We start from the raw sequence: 27287 nt of genomic DNA, 5'->3' as shown, positions 1-27287 counted from the left end.
CCCTGGTCTAGCAAATCTATCAGCCAAGTATTGTCAATTCCACTCAATGGCTGTATTGTAAGTAGCTGGGATGATGTGAACAAGACCGGTACACTGTACTAAAAGGTTTTCAAATTCAAATGTATTTAAATTTAGCCAATCGGTGAGCATCTAATTAGAATAATTGCAAGTTACATTTTGCTGTGTGAAAGGGTAGAGTTATAGAAAGTATGGTTCCACCATGAAACTTGAGGGGACATTGACAGTTCTCTACTCTGTTCCGTTTTCTACTATATTCTACTACTCCGTTCCATATTCTATTTAAGTGATAATGCCAGAGAAGCCGGTGTTTGTTGGATATATTGGCACAGGTTTTGTTAGGCCTGAGACAAAGTACCAATATATCCTCCAAACACTGGGTATCCTCCATATAACGGGTTACCAACATATTCAAATAATGATTGACATATTATCTTTCAAAACATTATTTTGATGAATTTATTCATACTATTTGATTCTTCCATAAGATATAGTCCCATATCTAGGGTTGCTACCCAATCCGGCTAGTCACTCCTTCTATCGGTTCGGTTGCCAGAGACGCGACCCAGTCGTTCAGTCTTTTTGTTCTGTATCTATGGACGCGACTCAGTCGTTTGTTCTAAATGTTCCATTGCCATTATTGCTGGCAATGTTGTTATCCCTTGCAGTCACGTCAAACAGTGCAGCCAGAATAACAACAGTAGCGGCATTTGCACTTGTTTAAGCTGTTTTCTAATGACATTTATTTGAATACATCCATAACAATGAGCTAATGAAGTGCGATTTCGCCTGGAATAGAAAATGTGTTCTCTCGTTGCTCAGAGGAGCTAGCCAACAAAACATCTAACACAATCTTTTCAAACTGAAGCTGGAAAGACGTAAAACAAAACGAATTGCAGCTAGTTTGCTCTTTTTTCAATTTATATTTCTTTGTATATACAGTGGGGAGAACAAGTATTTGAGACACTGCCGATTTTGCAGGTTTTCCTACTTACAAAGCATGTAGAGGTCTGTAATTTTTATCATAGGTACACTTCAACTGTGAGAGACAGAATCTAAAACAAAAATCCAGAAAATCACATTGTATGATTTTAAAGTAATTAATTTGCATTTTATTGCATGATATAAGTATTTGATCAGCTACAACCAGTAAGAATTCCGTCTCTCACAGACCTGTTAGTTTTTCTTTAAGAAGCCCTCCTGTTCTCCACTCATTACCTGTATTAACTGCACCTGTTTGAACTCGTTACCTGTATAAAAGACACCTGTCCACCACACTCAATCAAACAGACTCCAACCTCTCCACAATGGCCAAGACCAGAGAGCTGTGTAAGGACATCAGGGATAAAATTGTAGACCTGCACAAGGCTGGAAGTGGCTACAGGACAATAGGCAAGCAGCTTGGTGAGAAGGCAACAACTGTTGGCGCAATTATTAGAAAATGGAAGAAGTTCAAGATGACGGTCAATCACCCTCGGTCTGGGGCTCCATGCAAGATCTCACCTCGTGGGGCATCAATGATCATGAGGAAGGTGAGGGATCTGCCCAGAACTACACGGCAGGACCTGGTCAATGACCTGAAGAGAGCTGGGACCACAGTCTCAAAGAAAACCATTAGTAACACACTACGCCGTCATGGATTAAAATCCTGCAGCGCACGCAAGGTCCCCCTGCTCAAGCCAGCGCATGTCCAGGCCCGTCTGAAGTTTGCCAATGACCATCTGGATGATCCAGAGGAGGAATGGGAGAAGGTCATGTGGTCTGATGAGACAAAAATACAGCTTTTTGGCCTAAACTCCACTCGCCGTGTTTGGAGGAAGAAGAAGGATGAGTACAACCCAAGAACGCCATCCCAACCGTGAAGCATGGAGGTGGAAACATCATTCTTTGGGGATGCTTTTCTGAAAAGGGGACAGGACGACTGCACCGTATTGAGGGGAGGATGGATGGGGCCATGTATCGCGAGATCTTGGCCAACAACCTCCTTCCCTCAGTAAGAGCATTGAAGATGGGTCGTGGCTGGGTCTTCCAGCATGACAACGACCCGAAACACACAGCCAGGGCAACTAAGGACTGGCTCTGTAAGAAGCATCTCAAGGTCCTGGAGTGGCCTAGCCAGTCTCCAGACCTGAACCCAATAGAAAATCTTTGGAGGGAGCTGAAAGTCCGTATTGCCCAGCGACAGCCCCGAAACCTGAAGGATCTGGAGAAGGTCTGTATGGAGAAGTGGGCCAAAATCCCTGCTGCAGTGTGTGCAAACCTGGTCAAGAACTACAGGAAACGTATGATCTCTGTAATTGCAAACAAAGGTTTCTGTACCAAATATTAAGTTATGCTTTTCTGATGTATCAAATACTTATGTCATGCAATAAAATGCAAATGAATGACGCAAAACTCATACAATGTGATTTTCTGGATTTTTGTTTTAGATTCCGTCTCTCACAGTTGAAGTGTACCTATGATACAAATTACAGACCTCTACATGTTTTGTAAGTAGGAAAACCTGCAAAATCGGCAGTGTATCCAAGAGTTGTTCTCCCCACTGTGTGTGTGTGTATATATATATATACATCCATAAAAATAATGCCAGCTGATTCATGATTTCTACCGGCTGAGAAACACTGCCCGCATTTCCGTCTCGTCCTGACACGTGCATTACTATGGGACAGCAGGAGATCCAATATGAATATTGAAACAATGTTGCAAATGTAGTGGAGATCAAGTTTATAAATTGCCTGGCTGGGCTGATGAGACAGTGGATTGCTCAGTCAGATGGAACAGAGTAAATAGGCATTTTAACATCATAGACTTAGCAGGTGGTAAGTTGTGTAATAGACAAAAGCTGGAATGCGGTTTTAACCAATCAGCATTCAGGATTAGACCCACCCCGTTGTATAATGTCCACTATTTTAGGATTAGTAGAAAAATCCTAAAAGGAGATATGTAGAACACCAGCAGTATATGGTAGAACTAAAAACCCATGTTCCTTGTGTTGTGTTGTTAATATACAAGGATGAACCAAACAAATAAATAACCAATCTCTAAAGGACCTGACAAATTGTAGTGTATGTGTCATAGAAGACAGCTGCCCTTTTCCACCTCAGTGAATTAGCAGAGGTTATTATCACTCAGTGGGAGCTCTACAGTGGAAGGTTAGGCTGTCTCTGTGTGTGTGGCATTGTGAAGGCCCTGCTGATTGAACGACAGGTGGCCTCATCAGCACTTTTTCTGTCTCTCTTCCTCTCTCTTTCCCCTTTCTCCTACAGCGAGTGCAGATCATCATCACATCTCTCTCACTCTCTCTCTACATTAAGTACAGGGCCAGGGCACTCTGCTCCCTGACTCATCCTATCCTTACCACAGACAAATTATTGTCTTAGGCCTTTTAATAGTGTATTGATTCTGTCTTCTCCCTGGGACGTGGTTGTGTTTAATGGCACCTGGCACAGATTCAATTAAAGCCCTGTATGAAGTAGAGGAGGATGAAGGACAGGAGACGGATGAGCGGAGGACGGGGCGCGTGTACAGTACTTTACCTCAGCCTGGTGGAAGAGATCCATGGTTGTCTTCAGTAGGCCCTCCCCCCTGCACAATCGATACAGGAAATGAATGAAAAACAGAACAGAGTGAATGAAATATTACCTGATGATAACAACTGATTAAGTATATTGACTATGAACATCATATCAACAAGATGCGTGACGGCATCTGTGTTCTCTTCTTCTATATCCATACAGCGGTGGTCAATACCTGGCTGGTGGTCAATACCTGGCTAGTGCAAAATATACTTGACATTTATAATGCAGGCTTGCTGAAGACTTTTATAAAGATGCGTTTAATGTATGATTTCAATGTATCTATATTTTTTTAATTCTCCTTCCTTTGTTAGTACTTTTATTTATTTTATTTTACTTGTATTGAAAAGTGCTATACTGTATAAATAAAGTTATTATTATTATTGAGTGACAGATAGATAAGCTACCTGGTGAAGACAGACACAGCTGTTGTCTACCTGGTGAAGACAGACACAGCTGGTGTCTACCTGGCTAAGACAGACAGACAGACAGCTGGTGTCTACCTGGTGAATAGGTACATGGAGTAGGCCATGCTGGACATGCTCTGGCCCTGGCGGACGATGTCCTGCTCCTGGTCCTCCCACTTCTCCACCTCCGTGTCCACGTCGGAGGTCAGCAGACGCAGCTCTAGACCCAGCTTGGCTATGGTGCTCTGCTCCTGGAGAGCGAGAGAGAAGATAGTGGGTCTGCCATTAGTTAAGGATGGTCTCCCATCCAAGACTACTAATCGAGCCCAAACCTTCTGAGATTCCACCATATTCGGTGGTTTCCGTAAGGTCAGTGCATGATGAGCCCATAACTACATTACTTTTTATCTACATTGCATTCACTTTCATCATCATTAGTGATTCATGATCATTCATAACCATGTACATACATTGCCTTCAGAAAGTATTCGCACCCCTTAACTTTTTCCACATTTTGTTGGGTTACAAGGTGGGTTAAAAAAAAATGTAATAGTATTTTTTCCCCAAAGATCTACACAAAATAGTCTAATGACAAAGTGGAAGAAAAATTTACATTTGTCAAAAGTATATGAAAAATAAAACACTAATATATCTTTACATAAGTATTCAACCCCCTGAGTCAATTAGTCACCTTTGACAGCGATACCAGCTGTGAGTCTTTCTGGGTAAGTCTCTAAGAGCTTTGCACATCTGGATTGTACTATATTTGCACTTTTTTTTTATTCTTTAAACTCTGTCAAGTTGGTTGTTGATCATTGCTAGACAGACATTTTGATGTTAAACATTTCTAAAAACATAATTCCACTTTGACATTATGGGATATCGTTTGTAAGCCAGTGACACAAAATATTAATTTAAACCATTTTTAATTTAGGCTGTAACACAACAACATGTTGAAAAATTCAAGGGATGTAAATCATTTCTTAAGTCACTATATTATCAGTTTAAAGATGAAACTCATTGCCGCTTGAGAAAGTCAACAATTTCACTCTTCACCTCTCTTAAAAGACATCATCACGCACCATCAGCAACATCAAACATTCCTAATAATTTCCAATTATTGATTATCATTTTGTGTATGCACGCCCATTCATGACGGAGTGAGACCCCGGAAGTTTACATACATCTTAGGAAAATACATTTAAACTCAGTTATTCACAATTCCTGACATTTAATCCTAGTAAAAAGTACAGTCTTAGGTCAGTTAGGATCACCACTTTTTTTTAAGAATGTGAAATGTCAGAATAATAGTAGAGAAGGATTTTATTCAGCTTTTATTTCTTTCGTCACATTCCCAAGTGGATCAGAAGTTTACATACACTCAATTAGTATTTGGTAGCATTGCCTTTAAATTGTCGAACTTAGGTCAAACGTTTCTGGTAGCCTTCCACAAGCTTTCCACAATAAGTTGTGTGAAATTTGGCCCATTCCTCCTGACAGAGCTGGTGTAACTGAGTCAGGTTTGTAGGCCTCCTTGCACGCACACGCTTTTTCAGTTCTGCCCACACATTTTCTACAAGATTGAGGTCAGGGCTTTGTGATGGCCACTCCAATACCTTGACTTTGTTGTCCTTAAGCCATTTTGCCACAACTTGTGAAGTATGCTTGGGGTCATTGTCCATTTGGAAGACCCATTTGCGACCAAGCTTTAACTTCCTGACTGATGTCTTGAGATGTTGCTTCAATATATCCACAATTTTCCTACCACATGATGCCATCTTATTTGTGAAGTACACCAGTCCCACCTGCAGCAAAGCACCCCCACAACATGATGCTGCCACCCCTGTGCTTCACGGTTGGGATGGTGTTCTTCTGCTTGCAAGCCTCCCCCTTTTTCCTCCAAACATAACGATGGTCATTATGGCCAAACAGTTCTATTTTTGTTTCATCAGACCAGAGAACATTTCTCCAAAAAGTACGATCTTTGTCCCCATGTGCAGTTGCAAACCGTAGTGTGGCTTTTTTATGGCGGTTTTGGAGCAGTGGCTCCTTCCTTGCTCAGCGGCCTTTCAGGTCATGTCGATATAGGACTCGTTTTACTGTGAATATAGATACTTTTGTACCTGTTTCCTCCAGCATCTTCACAAGGTCCTTTGCTGTTGTTCTGGGATTGACTTGCACTTTTCGCACCAAAGTACGTTCATCTCTAGGAGACAGAACTCCGCTCCTTCCTGAGCGGTATGACGGCTACATGGTCCCATGGTGTTTATACTTGCGTACTATTGTTTGTACAGATGAACGTGGTACCTTCAGGCGTTTGGAAATTGTTCCCAAGGATGAACCAGATCTGTGGAGGTCTACAATTATTTTTCTTAGGTCTTGGCTGATTTCTTTTGATTTTCCCATGATGTCAAGCAAAGAGGCACTGAGTTTGAAGGTAGGCTTTGAAATACATCCACAGGTAAACTTCCAATTGACACAAATGATGTCAATTAGCCTATCAGAAGCTTCTAAAGCCATGACATCATTTTCTGGAATTCTCCAAGCTGTTTAAAGGCACAGTCAACTTAGTGTATGTAAACTTCTGACCCACTGGAAATCTAAAACAGTGAATTATAAGTGAAATAATCTGTCTTTAAACAATTGTTGGAAAAATTACTTGTGTAATGCACAAAGTAGATGTCCTAACCGACTTGCCAAAACTATAGTTTGTTAGCAAGAAATTTGTGGAGTGGTTGAAAAACGAGTTTTAATGACTCCAACCTATGTGTATGTAAACTTCCGACTTCAACTGTATCAGACCATGCAAGGTCCCTGCAATAATCGCCATTATTCCCCAATAGTGTGTTTGAACAGGTATTCATTTCCTGCAGAATAAATGCACCTGTCAGGATGAGGTAGTAGATGCAGCCCAAATGCCACTGTATTCCATATATAGTGCACTACTTTTGACCAGGGCCATGGTGGGGATTGGGGGCCATTTGGGACATACCCTATGTGAGGTGTATTGTGTAATTTTGGCCTTGGTTTCTCAAATGATTGCCTCGCCTTGTTTACCAACTACTTCTCCGACAGAGTTCAGTGTGTCAAATCTGAGGGCCTGTTGTCCGGGCCTCTGGCAGTCTCTATGGGGGTGCCACAGGGTTCAAWTCTTGGGCCGATTCTCTTCTCTGTATATATCAACGATGTCGCTCTTGCTGCTGGTGAGTCTCTGATCCACTTCTACGCAGACGACACCATTCTGTATACTTCTAGCCCTTCTTTGGACACTGTGTTAACAACCCTCCAGAAGAGCTTCAATGCCATACAACTCTCCTTCCGTGGCCTCCAACTGCTCTTAAATACAAGTAAAACTAAATGCATGCTCTTCAACCGATCGCTGCCTGCACCTGGCCGCCCGTCCAGCATCACTACTCTGGACGGTTCTGACTTAGTATATGTGGACAACTACAAATAACTAGGTGTCTGGTTAGACTGTAAACTCTCCTTCTAGACTCACATAAAACATCTCCAATCCAAAGTTAAATCTAGAATCGGCTTCCTATTTCGCAACAAAGCATCCTTCACTCATGCTGCCAAACATACCCTTGTAAAACTGACCATCTTACCGATCCTCGACTTCGGCGATGTCATTTACAAAATAGCCTCCAACACTCTACTCAACAAATTGGATGCAGTCTATCACAGTGCCATCCGTTTTGTCACCAAAGCCCCATATACTACTGCGACCTGTACGCTCTCGTTGGCTGGCCATCGCTTCATACTCGTCGCCAAACCCACTGGCTCCAGGTCATCTACAAGACCCTGCTAGGTAAAGTCCCACCTTATCTCTGCTCGCTGGTCACCATAGCTGCACCCACCCGTAGCACGCGTTCCAGAAGGTATATCTCACTTGTCACCCCCAAAGCCAATTCCTCCTTTGGCCGCCTCTCCTTCCAGTTCTCTGCTGCCAATGACTGGAACGAACTACAAAAATCAAATCTACCATTCCAGTGTTTTAATTGCTATATTGTATTTACTTTGCCACCATGGCCTATTTATTGCCTTTTACCTCCCTTATCTCACCTCCTTTGCTCACATTGTATATAGACTTATTTTTCTACTGTATTATTGACTGTATGTTTGTTTATTCCATGTGTAACTCTGTGTTGTTATATGTGTCGAACTGCTTTGCTTTATCTTGGCCGGGTCGCAGTTGTAAATGAGAACTTGTTCTCAACTTGCCTACCTGGTTAAATAAAGGTGAAATTAAAAATAAATAAAATAAAATTGATGAGTCTAGTTATACCTCCGTATCTAGCTTAACAGCTTTCACCGTCTTCAGGTTGGCTGAATGTTTCTGGAGGGAAGAAAAAGTTTGACAGGATGAGTGATATTGTAAAATATAAATATCCACCAATCATAGTATTGTTTATTCTGATACTCACCCCTGGTCTGGGAAGCGACAAGTAGGCTCTTTTATCACCTGTTATTAAATCAGAAAGAAAGACTATTTTGAGGAAAATTKTTTTTTAAAGTCACATTTTGACCATTGGATCACAAGTTTGGGATAATGAATGGGAGGCTATGAGTTAAATGGAAAATAATGAACGACGTGTAAGGTGTGTTCCATGAAGAAGTGTAACTGACCTTCCACAGAGTTGCATTATTTTCCAGAGAATGCATAGAGCCCTGAGTTGATTATCCCTTTTATGCCATGGCTATAATTTAACACATTTCCCGCTAGAAATATTTTCATTTGCCAGTAGAAATGTGTTCAACATCCCCTGAAGTAGCTAACAAGTTTACCAGGTAGCTACAGTAGTTGCCGTGGTAACCAAACAAACTTGCTAGTTTAGCTAACCAAACCATCAGTCCTAGTTTGCCATTATGAAAATCGAAATCAACAATGCCAATATTTTAAATTCAACTTTTGCTTTCAAAAGCAGCTCAAACATAGAACATGTAAGAATGAACTATAGCCATTGAATACTACCTTGCGTTATAGGAAAATAATGCACGCTCTAGAATGCCCTTCAAGCCAATCAGAAACAACTATTCAACAATGCCATGGTTTAAGGCAGGGGTGTCAAAGTCAAATGGACGGAGGGCCAAATAAAAAATTTWGCTACAAGCCGAGGGCCGGACTGTTCGAATGTTCATTGAAAATTTTTTAAATGACGCATATAGTCTAGTGAACCTAATTGAACCTACTGAAAACCTAACAAATATATTCCAATATGATCAGATAAATAAAGCAATATTTTCTTATGGCTCTGTCAGTAATCTTTAATTTTCAACAGACACAAAAGACAAATTTCCTTTATATAAAAATCCCCATAACATGAACATTAAATGAAAGAAACCGGTATTCAAGGCACCATCATAGGCCAAATTTTCTATTTTAGCAAAAGTGGGCTAAATTTACTCATAAGAAAAAAACAATAATAGCAATTTTCTATCATCCACTCAACTGAAATATTTTTAAAATATAATTGGATTGAAATACAATAAAATAAAGTGCAAAAATCTATTAATCAAAAACAAACACTTTGTTTAAGGAGAAGTAACATGCAGTGAAAAAATATAAACTTTAACTTTTAAACTTGAACTGAGTAAAAACTCTAAATATGTGATTGCACAGTAATGTTCACTTGTTTGATATGAGGGTGATACTTGGTGGTGTCCCATCTTTCCACAAGTTCATCAATGTTCGGGGTAAGCTCTGAGCTGAGGAAATCCTCAGAATTGAGTGAGGTGTTCAGCAGTAAGTCGACTTCTGTGTGATGTTTTGTCAGGTTCATCAAAGAAAACAGTTGTTCACACAGGTATGTGCTGCCAAACATAGACAACGTTTGAGCAGCCTGGATGCGCAGCTGGGCATTGTGTCGGGGAGGAAACGGGCAACTCCCAGCACCCACTCCGCATATTTTGCCCTCAGTGCATCATTGCATGGAGGTCAATCAACTCCATTTGGAGGTTTGGTGTGAGCTTTCACGTCAACAGCAAATGGGTTACCGAGCAGTTCCAACCTGCTTTTTTGTGCTTCAAAGTCAGCAAATCGGCGTCGAAAGTCAGCGGCAAGCATACCTATTTTATCAGCCAACTGCGCTCGGGACGCACTGGTAGAGAGCTTCTCTTTCAATGGTCTGCAGCTGGAAAGTGGCTCAAATTTTCTTTCCGCATCTGCGTCACCCACAGAGTCAGTTTGGTTTAAATGCCTCACTGTACTGTACATATCAGAGATGACATGACCCGACCCTGCAGCTGCAAGTTCATGCATTCAGATGACTCGTAATGTCACACAGAAAAGCCATCACACAGAAACATTTCGTCTCGGATGTGTTGTGTCTTTCCCTTTGCTGTCCAAGAACAGACAAATCTCCTCACGAACTCGAAACATCTTTGAAGCACCTTTCCCTGGCTTAGCCATCGCACCTCTGTGTTATAAGCAAATCACCATGCTCCGTTTCTAACTCCGTCAGAATGCCTTGAACTGGCGGTGATCAAAACCTTTGGCTCTGATAAAGTTAACTGTGCGCGTGATGATGCTCATTACATGCTCCATTTTCCAAGGCTTTACCGCACAACGCTTCCTGTGTATGATACAATGTTAAGCTGTCAGCCACCTGTCGCGTTTCCTCTTGCATCTTTTCCCGTATCTTCCCACCAGTCCCTCCTGGTCCACACATCGCCAGGTCTCCGCGGTTGTCAAACCCACAGTTTTTCAAGCAGCTCCATCTCATTTACACATCTTGACACTCTTCATACAAATCATGCCCCGTAGTTGTGCCATGCATAGGACGTAAAGCCAAAAACTCCTCTTCACGCTTAGGCTGAGTCCACTCCGCGGATGAAAATTGACAACTGGCAATGTCAGAAATGTCGGTGCTCTCATCCACAGCCAAGGAATATGCAATGAAATCTTTCTCCTTTTTCACAATCTGCTCTTTTAGATTGAGGCAACTGGTCTACTCTCGCGCAATATGTTTCTGCTCAGACTCACATTTAAAAAGAGTTCCTTTTTCTGGGCAAACTTCGTCACAAACTTTAATCATGCATTTTGATGAAATCCCCCTCCGTAAATGGCCGGCTGATTAGCGACTCTTCTGCCAAAATAAAACTCCTTGACAGCAGCCTGGCCTTGTGATTTGGCTTTTTTGAACAGAGCCTGTCGAGATTTGAGCCTCGTTTAATTCCTCTGCCTTTTGTAGCCTTTGTTCCATGTCCATATTCTTGTTTCCCGCGTGTTTCGTTTCATAATGTCGTCTCAGATATACTCTTTCAGTACCGCCACACTTTCTCCACACAGAAGACACACAGGTTTTCCAGCTACCTCCGTGAACATATACTCCGACTCCACCTGTTGAAACCCCCGGTTCTCAGTGTCCACCTTCCGTTTTGCCATTTTTGATGGGTATCTGAAAGTTAATTTTACTGTGATGCTGACGACTGCTGTGCCAATAAATATTGAAATGAAGCAGCCTACTGCTCGGTGCGTCACCGTTGCATTGTGGGAAATGTAGTATTGGTGCGTGTAAAAGATCTGCGGGCTGCCGGCTTGCTGCGGTCTGCGGGCCGGTTCTAATAATAAATCAAGATCATCCCAGGGGCCGTAAAAAACCTTCTCGCGGGCCGGATGTGGCCCGCGGGCCTTGACTCTGACATATGTGGTTTAAGGTGAAATAATGGTCAGTTTGGTCACATCATTTCCCAGCAAAATGATTGTATGCCTTTTTAAATCCCTACACTGCTTTTTTATACTGCATTTCAAATGGTTTTCAGCCATTAATTCCAACAAATGAAATAATACTAAAAAGGGAGGGATTCAGTTGATTCTCCCCAACACATCTTCTATCATACTACAGTTGATAGTCCCTTACACATCCTAGGGTGGTGTGGTATATCGAATGAAGTAGATTAATTCGAATGTATGTTTTTGCGCGATATTCTATATCGCAGAATCTAGGCTTTTTGTATTTTTTGTTTTTATACGCGTTTATGTCCGCTTGTTCTCATGTTGTATTTTTGGTCTCGTCTCGTTCGCTCTTTCTGTGCTGTGCACCTTCCCATTTACACCAGAGATCTGTATGTCATGACTAGATGCTCATGTCTCCGCCCTAACAATGGGAGTCGTTGTCCCAAAGGCGGGAAGGCAGGCGACAAGGTTCAAAATATGCGCATAGAAACACATTGGGTTTATTTTGGACAGATTTTGGCGAGTCAAACCTCTCGCTTTGCCTCTTTCTCCCAAGCCCATTCCCCTACCACTCACAAAAACAAAGATGAGGGATCGCTTCTTCCTCTCTGACCAACGGTTTCAACTCGCAATTTGCATTTGAGGCTTGGTCCAACAAAATCAGTATTATTTTACTGTAATAGAGAAGTTAACCTTTCTAACCATACCCCGTTTATGTTTCAAAACCTCAAATTTCAAGCAGAGCAGACACTACTAAAACTGATGTACCAATGAACATTCATTCTGGAAAATGAATGCTCAGTTTGTCGCAAGCGCATAACGGTATCACGTATCGCTAGCAGCATTTTAGTCAAATAAAGATTGTTATACTAGTTGTTTAGCATAAAGCATAAAACAATTATATAAGGAATTTGCAACTCGTTCTCATTCTGAGAAACAGGGTAGGCTACTTGATTTCAACATCTGAACAAAGTGTACAGGCTAGCATGCTCTTCAAACAGTTGGAGACGGACATACAGTTCTGTTCATAACATTTCAACTGTTTTGCCTTGTTAGCTGAATTCAGAGCATGTGAAATTATACCTAGATCCAAGTTGCTAAAACTTGAAATATTAATATTTGCTGGCTACTCACTAGCACGTGGGCTTGTGCTTGAGAGATTGTTTATGAGACCGGTGTTAATTTTCTATTATTTTACATTTTTAAAATTTAACTAGGCAAGTCAGTTAAGAACAAATTCTTATTTACAATGACGATCAAGGAACAGTGGCAAAACTGCCTTGTTCAGGGGCAGAACGACAGATTTTTACCTCGTCAGCTCAGGGATTTCGGTTACTGGCCCAACGCTCTAACCACTAGGCTACCTGCCGCCCCTATTGAGATGGTTTGCGATGAGTTGGACCTCAGAGTGAAGGAACAGCAGCCAACAAGTGCTCAGCATATGTGTGCTACATTATTAGTGAATGTGCCTTATGTATAGTTCTGGTTAAATTTGTAACATAATATTATTTTTTATAGACAGACCGGCCAGATCAGTGATTATTGCAACAACAAAAAAAGCAGGTACAAATATTTTGATAAAATAATTAGTGAGTCTTATGGTTGTGGAAGGAATATATTCAGCCTAGATATAATTTACCAAGCTCTGAATTCATTAGATTATTGCTGACTGTTTTAAATTCAGTGTATTTTACCTTTAATTGTATAACAAAGCTAATTTAGAGAACATTTAAAAAATATAGATATATATATATCGTGAATCACCCATAAGTTTGAAAGAAATTGAGATATGAGTTTTAGGCCATATCGCCCAGCCCTAACACATCCATCCTCTATCATACTACAGTTGATTATCTCTAACACATCCTCTATCATACTACAGTTGATTATCTCTAACACGTCCCCTATCATACTACAGTTGATTATCTCCAACACATCCTCTATCATACTTCAAATGGAATGCAACCAATCAACTCAACAAAGTTCTTGTCTGTAGCTGAGATCTTTAAGTCCCGGTAAAGGCACAGTTCAGTAGAATTTACAGGGGTGGTCAGGGTGTGATAAACATCACTGATGTGTTTAACGGCTGATGAGGCGCTGCCGTAAAAGGAGTATTACTTCACATAAAAGCTTAACTGTCTACGTCGCTTCAGCACCAGCTCCGCACCCCTCCACACACACTTCTCTATTTAATGGTTTTAGCAGGGGGACGTCGTCTCTCTCGTTGCATGTCATTTGGATCGTGGCCCATAAATACGAATACCGTGACACGCCACAAAYGTTACGGATTATAGGAATTACGCTGCGGAGTGGGAGAGAGCGCTGTAAAACGGCTGGTATAACCCAGTGTTGAGATACACGCGCACAGGCCTGTAACAGAACGGTTTGTCTGTGGCTCGGTGAGAGGTATCGTGCTGATTGTGCTTTAATCGCTGCGTTGTGTCAGAGAATACAAACAACCACGGTTATAGAGATTGATCTGTCTATGAATAGGATCAATACATTTTAGACTACCACAGCTTAGAGAGACTGAGTACAAACAACCATGGCTTGTAGAGAGACTAACTGCCCATGAAAATTATAGCGATTAAGAGAAGAGAGCAAGAGAATAGAGAGAATAGAATAGCGAGAGAGAGAATAGAGAGCAAGAGAATATAGAGCAAGATAATATAGAGAATAGAATAGCGAGAGAGAGAATAGAAGAGAGAGAGCGAGAGCAAGAGAGCGAGCAAGAGAATAGAGAGAGCGAGAGCAAGAGTACAAGAGAGTGAGCAAGAGAATAGAGAGCGAGAGAGCAAGAGAGACAGAGAGTACAAACAATCATGGCTTGTAGTGAGACTAACTGCCCATGAAAATGATAGAGATAAAGAGAATAGAGATAAAGAGAATAGGGCGAGAGAGAGAATAGTGATAAAGAGAATGGAGATAAAGAGAATAGAGAAAGAGAATAGAGATAAAGAGAATAGGGCGAGAGAGAGAATAGAGATAAAGAGAATAGGGCGAGAGAGAGAATAGAGATAAAGAGAATAGGGCGAGAGATGAGAATAGAGATCAGAGAAAGGGCGAGAGAGAGAATAGAGATAAAGAGAATAGGACGAGAGAGAGAATAGAGATAGAGAATAGAGATAAAGAGAATAGGGCGAGAGAGAGAATAGAGATAAAGAGAATGGAGATAAAGATAATAGAGATAAAGAGAATAGGGCGAGAGAGAGAATAGAGATAAAGAGAATAGAGATAAAGAGAATAGGGCGAGAGAGAGAATAGAGAGCGAGAGAGAGCAAGAGGGTGGGGAGAAATCTGTGTGGTGACTAGTGATTACGGGTATTAATGTTATTTTGGTGTTGATATAATAATGGTGTGAGTCCATCAGATTTGACATAACTCAATGAATAATCCATTCCCTCACAGTCGTATTAACTTTTGCTATCAAAAACCATGAGGGACAGAAACAACATCCCCATGCCAGGGGTTGGTTGTATGGTAACATCCCTTGTCTGAGTGAGATCCAATCCTGGTCTTACAGTTCTTCAATACCACTTCCCATTCTGGCCCTCATACCATCATGGCCACCTAATCATCCCCATTTTACAATTGGCTCATTCATCCCCCTCCTCTCCCCTGTAACTATTCTCCAGGTCATTGCTGTAAATGAAAATGGGTTCAGTCAACTTACCTGCTAAGGGTAAAAAAAAAAAAAAAAAAGTGACTGCCCCACCCAATCTCTCCAACACCCCCCTCCCACCAGGGGGACCGTCCCAGTCCAACACCCCCCCCCCCCCTCCCACCAGGGGGACCACCCCACCAACACCCCCCCCCCCCCTCTCCTCCTAACAGGAGGCCTGTCCCAACCCAACCAAACTCCTCTCACCCCTTATTCTCCCTCCCCTACGACCGGGAGGCCCACCTTGGATGCCCATTACACACACACACACACACACACACAATCCTACCACCGGCAGGCACACCTCGGCGGCCCTCGAACACGTCATTGATCTCCCGGAGCAGCACGCCCATGTCACAGAGCTGGGATTCCCAGGCCTCACAGAACACATCCAGGTTCTCCTTGGCAATCTTACTGGATGGGTGCAGGGCCAGCGTCTGGGCTGCAGAGATGATCTGAGAGGATAGAGGAGGGAGGGAGAGGTGGAGGAAGTAGCTATGTTTTAAAATTGTATTGGAGTGGTGAAGTGTTAAGGTGCACAGTACACACCTTAAGTGGAGCTATTACGGTGTTACTCACACCAGTAGCTATCCAGACCAGTTGGTTCTTTGAGGGAAAACTAACAAAGGATCCAAGAAAATGATTAGACCGCCCCACCCCCACCCAATCTCTCCAACACCCCCATTACAGAATGGAATCAGGCCTCATTCTCATAGAATGTTGATCTACTCTATGAGCAGAGACACAGGATAATTTCCTCTCAGTGTGGGGGCTGATTGTGTGAAATGGAACCAATCTTCAGCGAGCAGAGCAGGGGGCATGGAATCCGTTTTGTCTCCCAGTTTTCTAATTATGTTTGGTCTTCCAGGCCGTTGGGACAGATGCTTCATTATCTGCTGCTGGGAGTGTAGTGGAAAATGTGAAGACCCGCCCACGGTAATGTCAGACCCTGCATGACCCAGCTGTAATGACTGAGCTAATAGGTTCATAGGTCAATCAATAAGGTCAGAGGGGGAGCCTCCGCTCAGGGAGGGATAATACTGATGTATGTGTGTGTGTGTGTGTGTGTGTGTGGATGTCTTTCAATGGTAATAAAGAGACACCTGTGGGTAATTACCAATTAAATGCAACACGCTGGAGGTGATGCACTCTGACTTGTGTGCGTGTGGTTTTCTGAGTTATTTCTCCCCGTATCAGATGAAGTCATCTTAATGTCTGTTTCTGTAATAGTTGGCTGTGTTTAATGGATGGGAGTGAAGATATAGGGGACAAGATGGCAGAGGATGTGCTGACAAACCTTGATAATGGAGAAGTTGTACAGCTTAAAAACAACATCAGGGTGGAGTTTCTAGCACAACATGTATTGTGTTACGTTACCTGTCAGAGTGTGTTACGTTACCTGTCAGAGTGTGTTACGTTACCTGTCAGAGTGTGTTACGTTACCTGTCACAGGGTGGGTGGGTGGGTGTGTGTTTCCTGTCACGGGGGTGGGTGCGTTTCCTGTCAGAGTGTCTGTGCGTTTCCTGTCAGAGTGTCTGTGCGTTTCCTGTCAGAGTGTCTGTGCGTTTCCTGTCAGAGTGTCTGTTACCTGTCAGAGTGTGTTACCTGAGGGCCAGTGACGTGGAAGGTCTCCTCAGCATGTATACAGGTGATCTCCAGAGGCTCTGTCCCTGAGACGTGACACAGCAGACGACACGTCTGGAACAGAACAGACAACATCAGCGTCTAACATCAATGTGACTGGATATGAGCAGCAGACAGATCAAGATATATTTTCCAGATATTCAACTGGAAAATAAATACAGGTCTCCAAAGCCAGTAGCTCATATCACAAGTACCATGTCCATACACCTCAGCCATAGGAATGGATATGGACTTTTTTTGATTTAATTAAATAAACTTTATTGTGGTTTAATACAATTGTATGAATTAAATTCAACAAAAGGTGATTTGATCAGGGAGATTCAACAGACTTAAGTTAGCCTCCCCAGCCAGCGAGCCTCGCTCACCTCCACCAGCTGTTCCTTCTGCTCGCCGAGCGTGCAGGCGTACTCTGCCACGGCCTCCAGGTTTCCCTCACCCCCTGAGGCCTTCAAGGCCCGCAGAGGCAGGTGTTCTGCATGCAGCTTCAGCAGGTCCGCCGCCCGCCCCACCGCCACCTTATGGAGCTGGACGGCGGGAGAGGGGAAGATGGGAGATAAAAATGGGTATACATGTTGTATCTTTTGTACACCTGGCTGCACAATGGTAATAGGAAGAGAAAACAATAGTAAGACAGAAAGGGAACAAGGAGGAGAAAGAAAGGGCAGGGTAGAGAGAAAAAGCGTGAGGGGGGAGTGCCAGCGGAGGGAGGATAAAGAGAATACGTAAAAGTGGGAGAGTGCTAAGGCCATATTAAAGAGAAAGAAGAGCAAGACATATGAACAAAATGTGATGAGAGCAGGGTTGGGTCATTTACTATCTAAATGTAATCTGTTACCGTTACGAGTTACCTGTCCAAAATTGTAATCAGTAACGTAACTTTTGGATTAACCAAACTCAGTAATGTAATCTGATTACTTTCAGTTACTTTCCCCTTAAGAGGCATTAGAAGAAGACAAAAGGGATCCCTCAAACGCATCTGGTGTGTCGTCATAGTGGTTTCTGACTTGTGGTTAGACTCGCTCAGGTGGGAAAAACTTAGACTTGCTATTTTTTTCAATACTGAATTGAATGAGAAAACAGAAAGGTGTCAATGTATTTTTTCACAAACATCCTTTCTGAATTTAAAAGTAATCCAAAAAGTAATACATTTTTTCAAATGTATCTAAACTGATTACAACATTTTTGCTGGTAACATAACCGATTACAGTTACAGGTTTTTGTAGTCAGATTACATGTAATCAGTTGCATCCCAACCCAGATGGAGAGTACAGAAAACTCCAGACAGATCTGATCTAGGACTGAACCACTTGGCATGCGAGACAGTGATGCATTCTAGTTAAGACCGCAGTGTTACAGGACTCACCTCTCTGCGGAGTTCGTGGACACTTTGGCAGGTCTTCAGTATAGACAGCTCCATCTCCTCTGTGACCTCTTTGGCATTGAGAGACAGCTGGGATGAGGAAAATATTAAAATAAATAAGGGAGGGGAAAAAGATAAGAGTAGTCGTCACAAATCATGCACGTGATTAATGACTGGTACCTGGGATGTGACCTGTCTTAGCAGGAGAAGAATACGAGATTACACAGCCCTGCTCACGCCCTGTTTGTTTGTGTGTGTGTGTGTGTGTGTGTGTGTGGGTGTGAGTGAGTGAGTGAGTGAGTGAGAGAGAGAGAGAGAAAAAGGTAGAGAGTGTGAGAGGAAGAGATAGAAAGTGTGAGTGAGTGAGTGAGTGAGTGAGTGAGTGAGATCCCTTCTGCATCACCAATATCCTGTAAAACATAAGAGTTTCAGACACACGTTCTAAGGGCAAGGAGACAGATGGGAGGCACTGTAGTCAGACTGTTTTGACACATTGCTGTAAACCTGTGAAAAAAACTGTCAAACAAGCAGAATTCACCAGGGCCCAGTTTTTCAAACGTGAATATCCGGATTTTGGCTATCGGATAGGATTAAACGCAAAGAAATAGAATGATTGAATAGAATGGATGAATCATTGACTTGAAATGGGGACTCCCGTTGTATTTCTATGCATTTAATCCTATCCGATAGCTGACATCCAGATAGATCACTTTTGAAAAACTGGGCCCTGATGATTTGTCTCTGACCCTCTCATCACCCTCTCTGTTTCTACTGAAATAAGTAGAGAAAAACACCTCATCTCACTGCTCTGTTTCTACTGAAATAAGTGAAGGAAAACGAACAGACCCTGGGATCTAGCTAGTGACACACGCTGTAGAAATAGGTCTCACTAGGGAGCCAATCATTCAACGTGCCGTAGCTCTGATTCCATTCAATTTGTCAATGGAACTGTGGCCTCTATTTTCACACATTTATACAAGCTTAACGATGGAAAAACACATCGTATGAAAGCCACACGCTATGGAGTCCAAGGAAACGCCTTTCAGTGAGGTGTCGAGAGAGCGAGAACAATGTGTTCTATGTAATCAATGGAGTCAAGTGAATGGCCATTCATACGATGAGGCTGACTTCAGGGCCGTATCCACAAAGCATCTCAGAGTAAGAGTCCTGATCTAGGATCTGTCCATATAATCATATTAATTCTGATCTAAAAGGCAAAACTGATCCTAGATTAGCACTCCTACTCTGAGATGCTTTGATGGGCCCAGGACTGGTTTAAGACCTATAAAGAATGAAGGAAAATAGCACTGTATAGCCATATGGGAGAGGGTAGTGTGAAAAGGCTGGATATTATATTGTTCTCCTTCACATTATCTATAAACCTAGCAACAGTACACAAGGTCATGTAGCTAAGCAACAGAAAGGAAGTGAAGGAGTGTGTGTGTCTGTGGCCATCTACACACGTGAGTGTAATGTGCATTTTCATGCATGCTAAATCATGACCTACTGTACCCGTGCTCTTAATCATGTAGACGTACGAGTACATATCTACATGTGTGAGTACACATACACACGCGAGTGTGTGTGTGTGTACACATGTACAAGTATTTACATGTGTGTGTGTATGCCCAGTTTATGCCAACATACCGCCTCCCTCCAGGCTGCGATGAGCCGGTCAGTGTCCTGGCGGGCGAGCTGGCAGAGCTGCAGGATGCCCTCTCGGTGCTCGTGGCTGGTGTAGGCCGAGTCAGTGAAGTCCTCCGTCCTCTCCACCACCGCCTCCAGCTGGTCAGACAGAGCCTGCTGGGGCAGTGAGTACAGACCCTCGCGCAGACCTTCCACATTGGACTGGGATCACAGACAGAGACACAGTAATGAATACAACAATTATTTGTCATGCCAATAAAGCATTTCAATTGAATTGACACAGAGTGACAGAGAATAACATTCAAAAGCTCTATGACAAGCTACTGGTATTTCAGGTTGACTAGGGATAATTGACTTATTGTAAAGAACTGGCGCAGAACACCTGGCGTGCTTCATCTTTGTATGTCCAGGCCTGTTGTCTGTGCCCAATAATGTTTGTGCCATGTTTTGTGCGTTACCATGTTGTACTGCCATGTTGTGTTGCTACCATGCTGTGTTGTCATGAGGTGTTGCTACCATGCTGTGTTGTTGTCTTAGGTCTCTCTTTATGTAGTGCTGTGGTGTCTCTCTTGTGGTGATGTGTGTTTTGTCCTATATTAACATTTTTAATCCCAGCCACCGTCGCCGCAGGAGGCGTTTTGCCTTTTGCTAGGCCGTCATTGTAAATAAGAATTTGTTCTTAACTGACTTGCCTAGTAAAATAAAGGCTAAATAAAAATGTAATAAATATCTTCTGGATAGAATACGTAAACATAAATGGTACCCAAATTACGCTAGATTGTAGTTTGGGGCTAACCTAGATTAGTCCAGGCCTAAACCATCATACTGTAGTTACTATATTAGAACTAGATTACAATGCAAAGTGGAGAAAAAACAACAACATATGGAATCCATAAGGAAATCCTCCCGTCGTCCCACCTTGAAGTCCTTGATGCCGGTGTAAATGCTGAGGGGTAGGACCTTGGTCTCCCCGCAGGGCCGGGCATCCGTCACGATCTCCATGACCTGCTCCAGGGCGAATCGCATGCGGTGGAACACGGCGTCTTTGTTGATACGCGCCGACTCGCAGTCCGGGTGTCTGAGACACGTCTACAGGGAGAGAGACATGGTTTACCAACTGAGGCTGCATTTACACAGGCAGCCCAATTCTGATCTTTTTACCAATCATATCAGCTCTTTTGCTAATAATTGGGAAAAATATCAGAATTAGTCTGCTTGTGTGGCAGTCCATGTTCGGAATCAATTGTAGTAATACAGTCTCTATGCCTCACATCTACTAAACACAAAAACAATGTTTTAAATGGGAAGTTAGGCTGGTTTGAAGCAAACAATTATGTAAATCCAGAATAACTAACTTTACCCATTCAGTAGCAAGTTCTTCCAGTCCACAGGTTTAATCTAGTACATTAGCAGCAGTATGTACACACCTTGGACGCAGTGAGCAGCATCATGGTGCATTTCTCCAGCACTGCTCTGGCTGCAGCCATCCTGGCCTTCTTATTCTCATCCTTCAGGTCCTAATGGACAGAGACCAACACTGGACAGTTACAGAAGCAGTCTCAGCTGGTTCCCAAACTTCTCTGATTTGTGAGTGTGGGCCAGTTGTGAGACACCAAATAGACAGAACCATTTTAAGCCACAACTCAGTCTTGCCAAGAAGAACTGGCTTTGACCTACCAGGGATCTGGACCAGAGCCATGAATGAAGAATAAAATAAATACATGGCTCTGGTCTGGACTAGTGGACCAATTAATGCAAGGGGTCAGTCATTCAAAAAAAGCATCCCCCACACTTTAAACGCACACAGAGCATATCCGTACGATGAGGAAGAACCGTCAGAGTTCTCGAGCTAAGTTTAGTTAATGTTTAGTTCTCCGGCCATCTATGAGTTATTACTCATAGATGAACCTGGTGAAGCACGACTCAATGCAGTAGATATCTCAATAACATCCACTGACTCGCTCATCTCTGTGTTTCAAAGACTAAGCATTTAGTGTGTGTTCCAGGAGGAGGTGGAATCAACTTCTCTCCAGGCACAGAGCCATGGATTTCAAAGGAGATGTGATGTGTTATTATGCAGAACAACAATATAAACGTAACATGTAAAGTGTTGGTCCCATGTTTCATGAGCTGAAACTTAAAGATCCCTGAAATTTTCCATACGCACAAGAACCTTGTTTATCATTCATATCAGTGAGCATTTCTCCTTTGTCATTATAATCCATCCACCTGACAGGTTTGGCATATCGAGAAGCTGATTAAACAGCATGATCAGTACACAGGTGCACCTTGTGCTGGGGACAATAAAAGGCCACTCTAAAATGTGCAGTTTTGTCACACAACCAAATGCAACCGATGTCTCACGTTTTGAGGGAGTGTGCAATTGGCATGATGACTGCAAGAATGTCCACCAGAGCTGTTGCCAGAGAATTGAATGTTCACTTCTCTACCATAAGCGACCTAAAACTTTGTTTTAGAGAATTTGGCAGTACATCCAACCGGCCTCACAACCGCAGACCACCTGTAACCAGGCCAGCCCAGGACCTCCACATCTGTCTTCTTCACCTGCGGGATAGTCTGAGACCAGCTAACAGGACAACTGCTGAAACTGTAGGTTTGCACAAACTGTAAAAAACGTCTCAGGGAAGATCATCTGTGTGCTCGTCGTCCTCACCAGGGTCTTGACCAGACTGCAGTTCAGCATCGTAATTGACTTCAGTGGGCAAATGCTCACCTTCAATGGCCACTGGCATGCTGGAGAAGTGTGATCTTCACAGATGAATCCCATTTTCAACTGTACCGGGCAGATTGGAGACAGCGTGTACGGCGTCATGTGGGTGAGTGGTTTGCTGATGTCAACGTTGTGAACAGTGGTGGTGGGGTTATGGTATGGGCAGGCATAGATACCGGTACCGAGTCAATGTACGGAGGTATTGGTTAGTCGACGTAATTTGTACATGTAGGTAGGGGGGGGGGGCAATGCAAATTGTCTGGGTGGCCACTTGATTAATTGTCTTATTGCTTGGGGGTAGAAGCTAGTAAAGGAGCCTTTTAGACCTAGACTTGGTGCTCCAGTACCACTTMCCGTTGAGTGAGAGGTTGTTGTCCTGGCAGCACACTGCCAGGTCTCTGACCTCGTCTCTATAGGCTGTCTCATCGTTGTCGGTGATCAGGCCTACCACCGTTGTGTCGTCAGCAAACTTAATGGTGGTGTTGAAGTCGTGCTTGGCCACGCAGTTGTGGGTGAACAGGGAGTACAGGAGGGAACTAAGCACACACCCCTGAGGGGCCCCCATGTTAAGGATCAGCATTGCAGATGTGTTGTTGCAAACACTTACCACCTGGGGCAGCCCGTCAGCAAGTCCAGGATCCAGTTGCAGAGGGAGGTGTTTAGTCCCATGGTCCTTAGCTTAGTGATGAGCTTGTGGGCACTATGGTGTTGAATATAGTCAATGAATAGCATTCTCACATAGGTGTTCCTTTTGTCCAGGTGGGCAACGTTGAGTGCAATTGAGATTGCGTCATTTGTGGATCTGTTGGGGCGGTATGCAAATTGGAGTGGGACCAGGGTTTCTGGGATAATGGTGTTGATGTAAGCCATGACCAGCCTTTCAAAGCACTTCATGGCTACCGACGTGAGTGCTACGGGGCGGTACACATTTAGGCAGGTTACCTTCGCTTTCTTGGGCACAGGGACTATGGTGGTCTGCTTGAAACATGTACAGTTGAAGTCAGAAGTTTACATACACTTATGTTGGAGTCATTAAAACTTGTTTTTCAACCACACCAGAAATTTCTTGTTAACAAACTATAGTTGTGCAAGTCAGTTAGGCCATCTACTTTGTGCATGACACAAGTAATTTTTCCAACAACTGTTTACAGACAGATTAGACCTCCACAAGTCTGGTTCATCCTTGGGAGCAATTTCCAAATGCCTGAAGGTACCACGTTCATCTGTACAAACAATAGTATGCAAGTATAAACACCATGGGACCACGCAGCCGTCATACCGCTCAGGCAGGAGATGCGTTCTGTCTCCGAGACATGAACGTACGTTGGTGCGAAAAGTGAAAATAAATCAAAGAACAAAAGCAAATGACCTTGTGAAGATGCTGGAGGAAACAGGTACAAAAGTATCTATATCCATAGTAAAACGAGTCCTATATCGACTTAACCTGAAAGGCTGCTCAGCAAGGAAGAAGCCACTGCTCCAAAACCGCCATAAAAAAGCCAGAATACGGTTTGCAACTGCACATGGGGACAAGGATCGTACTTTTTGGAGAAATGTCCTCTCGTCTGATGACCATCGTTATGTTTGGAGGAAAAAGGGGGAGGCTTGCAAGCCGAGAACACCATCCCAAACGTGAAGCACGGGGGTGGCATCATCATGGGGGTGCTTTGCTGCAGGAGGGACTGGTGCACTTCACAAAATAGATGGCATCATGAGGGAGGAAAATTATGTAGATATATTGAAGCAACATCTCAAGACATCAGTCAGGAAGTTAAAGCTTGGTCGCAAATGGGTCTTCCAAATGGACAATGACCCCAAGCATACTTCCAAAGTTGTGGCAAAATGGCTTAAGGACAACAAAGTCAAGGTATTGGAGTGGCCATCACAAAGCCCTGACCTCAATCCTATAGAGAATTTGTGGGCAGAACTGAAAAAGCGTGTGCGAGCAAAGAGGCCTACAAACCTGACTCAGTTACACCAGCTCTGTCAGGAGAAATGGGCCAAAATTCACCCAACTTATTGTGGGAAGCTTGTGGAAGGCTACCCGAAATGTTTGACCCAAGTTAAACAATTTAAAGGCAATGCTGCCAAATACTAATTGAGTGTATGTAAACTTCTGACACAATGGGAATGTGATGAAAGAACCAAAGCCGAAATAAATCATTCTGTCTGCTATAATTCTGACATTTCACATTCTTAAAATAAAGTGGTGCTCCTAACTGACCTAAAACAGGGAATTTTTACGAGGATTAAATGTCAGGAATTGTGAAAAACTGTGTTTAATTGTATTTGGCTAAGGTGTATGTAAACTTCCGACTTCAACTATAGCTATTACAGACTCGGTCTGGGAGAGGTTGAAAATGTCAGTGAAGACACTTGCCAGTTGGTCCGCGCATTCTCTGAGTACACATCCTGGTAATCCATCTGGCCCCTCAGCCTTGTGAATGTTGACCTGCCTAAAGGTCTTGCTCACATCGGCTACGGAGAGCGTGATCACACTTGTCGTCCGGAACAGCTGGTGCTCTCATGCATGCTTTGGTGTTGCTTGCTTCGAAGCAAGCATAAAAACGCATTTAGTTCATCTGGATATGTACGTATGGTCACTTTGGGAACGATGTCATCTATGCACTTATTGATGAAACCGGTGACTGAGGTGGTATACTCCTCAATGCCATTGGATGAATCCTGGAACATATTCCAGTCTGTGCAAAACAGCCCTGTAGCTTAGCATCCGCGTCATCTGACCACTTCCGTAATGAGCGAGTCACTGGTACTTCCTGCTTTAGTTTTTGCTTGTAAGCAGGAATCAGGAGGAAAGAATTATGGTCAGATTTGCCAAATGGAGTGTGAGGGAATGCATAGAGATAAAGTGATGAGATCCTGAGGCCCACTGTCATGCCATTCATCCACCGCCACTACATGTTTCAGCACGATCTGTACACATTTCCTGGAAGCTGAAAATGTCCCAGTTCTTCCATGGCCTGCATACTGTGAAGGCCCTGAAGTTGTCTGAACCGTCTGTGCTTCTCCTTCAATAGGGCGCTTCCCCTTTAATTCCCAAATAAATAGCCAGCATCAGCTGCGGCAAAGAGGATGGTGATGGCTGTGCGAATGAGGATGTGTTCAACCCTCAGTTCCGAAGCTTCTTTACGCCATTTGTTTTGTTGTATTTAAAAGTGTGTCTTGTCTCAAGTTTAACCAGATCGGATCCACTCAATTTTTCCTTTGGACTACACATCTCAGTTTGTCTCCGCTGTTTTGTCGTGGCCTTTCTCCGCTGGAGATCTGTTGGCGGATTGGATTGTCTGACTACAACTATATTGCATACGGTATTTAATTTGTTTGAGTGTGATTTATGGTCAGTTGTAGTTGAAGACTACTGAGGTTTGATATTTTAATTGTATGACTGAGAATGACGTTTACGCTACACTTTTATGAACAGACAAACATTGCGTGACTGAGGTCATTTGAGTTACCGGGCTGGACTCTTTTAGGCCCGAGGGACGGGACTTGTCTTCAGGAACTAGAGCTCATTGCTTGTTATATTATTATGTGTGTGATCATTTATGTTGGTAATACAACCCACGCAAAACAGTTGTTTTGAAGTTATTTCCAATGCCCTAAGGGTTTATGACTTTTACATGACTTTTACATGAGTCCTTTTTGCATTGGTGTAGACAGACCAGACGGGACTCATTCCCTCCCAAACAAAAAGGAGAAATCTATATTTTCTCTGGTTGGCACGCCCTACCTGGCACCCCTACGAACAATAACCTCAAGTCAAAACCTTTACAATACTCACCAGAAGTGGCAATCTGTCATTCAGGGCCTGTTTTGAGCCCCACATTTTTTTGTCTGTTTTGCATGTTATTTTAGTATTAATATGTGTCACATCAGTTTGCAAACAATGTAAAAAAAAAAAAAAAATTATATATACAGTTGGTAGAACAAGTATTTGATACACTGACGATTTTGCAGGTTTTCCTACTTACAAAGCATGTAGAGGTCTGTAATTTTTTATCGTAGGTACACTTCAACTGTGAGAGACAGAATCTATTTGCCCACGAAGGACCGCCGGAATCTATTTGCCCACGAAGGACCGCCGAGCCACCTTCCTGTTCAAGTGAACACAGAAGTCTAAAAATGAGTCTAAAAATGTATTGTATGCTGCTGCATAAATGATGTAATATGCCAGGGAGATAAGTAGACTGTAGCTAAGAAGGTAATACTAAGTGTATGTTGTGTAGTAAGATGTTAGTAGCCCAGGTGCCTCAACCTAATAATTTGGTCTATTTAACCCTCTTAATTCCGCCTACTGTTCTGACTTGGTGGTGCACATGTAGCCTATAACCTGTTTAGATAAATGTAATCATCGAATATCGTAAGAGCCTTCATGTCTGCTTATATGCCCCCTTTATTTATCCTACAGTTCTGACTTGGCGTACAGGGAGAACACTAAGAACGGCCCATGTTCTGAATTCTATCGCTGTACATTTCAAAAGTGCTAAACAAATTTATATAGACTACTTACATCCTAGCTCACTCAATGTCTTAATCGAAATTACA

The 27287-nt window shown here is 42.9% G+C and overlaps 1 protein-coding gene across 2 annotated transcripts in view; it reads right to left on the bottom strand.

The window, feature by feature from the left end:
* LOC111956100 (catenin (cadherin-associated protein), alpha-like 1) overlaps positions 1–27287 on the bottom strand; it is a 117638-nt gene that overhangs the window by 8321 nt on the left and 82030 nt on the right. The window contains exons 5-15 of one of the 2 annotated variants that reach the window (XM_023976535.2): positions 21418–21507; positions 20909–21079; positions 19991–20191; positions 18347–18433; positions 17349–17507; positions 16945–17037; positions 15629–15794; positions 8428–8465; positions 8289–8339; positions 4097–4251; positions 3555–3603 (exon numbers count right to left, since the gene is read on the bottom strand). In XM_023976535.2, the coding sequence (XP_023832303.1) occupies positions 3555–3603; positions 4097–4251; positions 8289–8339; positions 8428–8465; positions 15629–15794; positions 16945–17037; positions 17349–17507; positions 18347–18433; positions 19991–20191; positions 20909–21079; positions 21418–21507 (1260 nt within the window). The remainder of the gene's footprint in view (positions 1–3554; positions 3604–4096; positions 4252–8288; positions 8340–8427; positions 8466–15628; positions 15795–16944; positions 17038–17348; positions 17508–18346; positions 18434–19990; positions 20192–20908; positions 21080–21417; positions 21508–27287) is intronic. The other variant, XM_023976536.2, reaches the window with a different exon arrangement.

The sequence above is a fragment of the Salvelinus sp. IW2-2015 genome, linkage group LG31 (assembly GCF_002910315.2).
Source record: "Salvelinus sp. IW2-2015 linkage group LG31, ASM291031v2, whole genome shotgun sequence".
Lineage (NCBI taxonomy): Eukaryota > Metazoa > Chordata > Actinopteri > Salmoniformes > Salmonidae > Salvelinus > Salvelinus sp. IW2-2015.
This window is presented reverse-complemented; position numbering and strand designations above follow the sequence as displayed.